The 3,249-nt window shown below is 26.0% G+C and overlaps 1 protein-coding gene across 1 annotated transcript in view; it reads left to right on the top strand.

Moving 5' to 3' along the window:
* Window positions 1-1,738: 1,738 nt before the first annotated feature.
* The window catches only part of LOC108684743, a 1,997-nt gene continuing 486 nt past the window's right edge, over window positions 1,739-3,249 (top strand). Inside the window, exons 1-3 of the mRNA XM_018189206.1 lie at window positions 1,739-2,112; window positions 2,633-2,815; window positions 3,039-3,179. Coding sequence (XP_018044695.1) covers window positions 1,975-2,112; window positions 2,633-2,815; window positions 3,039-3,179 — 462 coding nt within the window. The 5' untranslated portion in view covers window positions 1,739-1,974. The remainder of the gene's footprint in view (window positions 2,113-2,632; window positions 2,816-3,038; window positions 3,180-3,249) is intronic.

Raw genomic sequence — 3,249 nt, 5'->3', positions numbered from 1 at the left:
AGAATTTATTTTATTAAATTTATTTTAAAAATTATATCGATAAATATTCCTCTTTAAACTTTCAGGAATCCCTTTATAATTTTTTTGCAACCGTAATATTATTTGCGGCTTCAATAAGTCTGATAACAGAAATACATACGGGTGATATAGTGTATAATTATAAGGCATTATTAACAGCTTCTGTGAGTATAATATTATATTTGTACAAAAATTGATTTTAATGCTATAAATTGAAATTGTGTTACGTATATGTGTATATATACACACACACACACGCGCGCGCGCACACACTCTCACAAATAAAGCATTAATGCATATACATTATTATATAAAAAATTGTAATTTTTATCTTTTATTTAGATTTGTGGTTTACTAAACACCATTTTATATATTTTTAACGCGATTATCGCATATATCACAATATGGACGGAGTAAGTTCTGATGTCAACTGTAATATGATTTATACTGATGTCAACTGTAATATGGTTTATACTGATGTCTGGTGTAGAAGACCCACTCTTAATTTATATTGACTAAAAAGCATTAATTATATATTTTTTATTATATATATTTTAATTATATATATTTTTAAAATTCAAAATGTTATAATTATAACAGAAGAATAAGTACTAATTTTATGTTTATAACTAATTTATAAATTACTTATATATAATTGAAAGGGACTGATAAATCTACCGTCAATTTTGGAAAGTTGAATTAAATAATCGCGATTACGATGAAGAAAATGTATAGTATTATTATGCAGGTTGTTGTACTTTACAACTTAAACTTATCTATCTTAAAAACTTTTTTTTTTATTTATTTAAACTGATATGCAAAAATATAGTTATTATTATACTATCAATTTTGTTGATTAAATTTGATACTTGATGTTTGTTCATTTTAATTAGTATTATTCTATAGTTGTATTGCTACAAGTTGCATTACTTTACAACTCTTTAAAACTTTTAAAGTAAATCTTTGAGAAATGTCATTCTTAAAAAGTTAAAAGTTAAGCTACTTTTTTTGAAGACTCGCTCAATTTTTATTCTTTAGTAAGGTTTTACTCCAAGAAATTGAGAGAAAGAAGCATATCTTAGAACATATATCTTAGAAACCTTATTTATTTAAATCAATGTACAAAAACATACAATAAATCTTGACAGTTAAACTACATTTGATAAGTATCCACTTGGCATTTATTAATTTTTTGAAAACATATTAATTAATATGTCATATTTTTTAAATAAACATGTAATTATGTGAAATTAAAAAAAATGTGAACATTAATTTTTCTTTATAATATAAATTACATTTTATAAAAATTGAAATACATTATACTTTTATGTTATTATCTTTCATTCAAGTTTTTTTGCGTTTCTGTCAGCTACGCAGAGCGGGCAAAGCATTTAGAATTCTGGCATAAGTAACACATGCCAGAAATAGACAGTAATTTCCCTGTGTTGAATGCTATGTGGGGGGTGCAACGACATTCAGATTTTGTGAATACACAGACCTACACCCTCAGTTAGTTTAAAAGTATCGCTTGTCGTGGTCATGCTGTGTGTTCTTCTAAAAATCACTATCAGACAAAAAGTTAAACATTTAAAACAATTAAGTTGTAAATTAAGTTGTAAAAAAATTTAAATCTTTCGGTATGTACAATGTTATCTTTACATTCTTTTATTTATATTAAAGATATTTTAATTGTTACACTAAAAAAATTATTTGGAAAAAATGTTTTTGTGTGTAAGTAGACCGGGATTTATTATGTCCGGGATCATTAAATTTAATTATCCATTTAATTATATCCTGGACGAAAAGAAAAAGAAAGAAAAAGAAGGATAATTAAATGAAGAGATAATAAAAAGCGTCAGATCACAAATTAATGAGACAATTTAATGAACGTCAATTCAATACAACAGCATGAAATTAATCATCTAATAGAATTATAGGGACCTAGACACGAATAATATGGGACCTATAATTAGGATGTCATCTTCTGGTACGCACGGCACGGGCGGTGTCGGTTGCTGCTGCTTTAGATGTTGCACATGTATACACGTCGAGTTCTTTAAATCATTACCAGGAATGATAAAAGTTTGTGAAACGGTACGTTACAATTACACGTATTATTTGGTATACGCAAAGTTCATTAAAATTATAAATGACATAACATAGAATACAACATTCTTATATTCTTTTCATCACTAACTTATTTTCTTTTTTTTCGCTTTATTTCTTTCATTTATCTATTATTTATCTTGTTTTAAGATAAAAAATTTTTGAAGCAACGCGAATAGACTTAATATATCAACTTCACGCTTTCTAGGAAAAATTATAAGTTTTTTTATTACTACATTGGTCTTTCTCTCTCACTTTTACATATTAAACATTTATCTATTTCATTTTAAATGTAAAGAGTATATATTAGAGACCAATTATAAAAGCAGACTTGATTTAGATATAATGTCATTAGATATTCTAATAGTTTTTTATTTACTCTTTGTGTTAAATTTTTTAAAATAAAATACCACATGATTCTATTGATCTTCATTGAATGTTCCTCATATATAATTTTTAAATATATAATTATAATTTTATAATGCTTATATAATTAATATAATTCCAGGTAATCAGCGGATTAATTCAGAGTTTGCTTATAAATTATGGCTTGGGCTACAGTTCATCTATTGGATCGGCTTTCGAAGGATCGTTGACCACGGCATCCGCTTGCTTCCTGATTTCCGCTCTGTTACTTGCTTGCTATGCAATTTCTGAAAAATCTTATAAATTAATCCGAGCTTCACTTTTTGTATGTATTTATCTCAAATAATAATGAAATATTAAATATAAAAATATTAAATATAAAAAAGAGATATATCACAAATAATCCCATTATTCTAAATTGTTTGAAATAATTACTCGTTAATATGTCAATATTTATATTTACTTTTTATTATATAATTTAAACAATACTTTTGTTGTTATTAATTTAGAAATTATGTGTTACATTTTTTTTCTTTTATCAATATCAGGAAACGATGTTCAATTGTTCAGCCTGCTTCCTGTATTTAAGCTCCGCATTTTACTTGGCTTTTGCCACTAAATTATTTCTGATGATCCCGTATTATATGAGTCCCGGCTTCGACGTTTATCCTGCCATGACAGCCGCTTATGTAAGTTTATTAGTACAATTGCAAATGGAAAACTTAACGCTTTCACTAATTTGCGTCATTGTTTGTACCT

This window comes from Atta colombica, unplaced genomic scaffold (genome assembly GCF_001594045.1).
Source record: "Atta colombica isolate Treedump-2 unplaced genomic scaffold, Acol1.0 scaffold14, whole genome shotgun sequence".
Classification (NCBI taxonomy): Eukaryota; Metazoa; Arthropoda; class Insecta; order Hymenoptera; family Formicidae; genus Atta; species Atta colombica.
The sequence above is the reverse complement of the archived record's forward strand: the minus strand, read 5'-3'. Positions and strand labels throughout refer to the sequence as shown.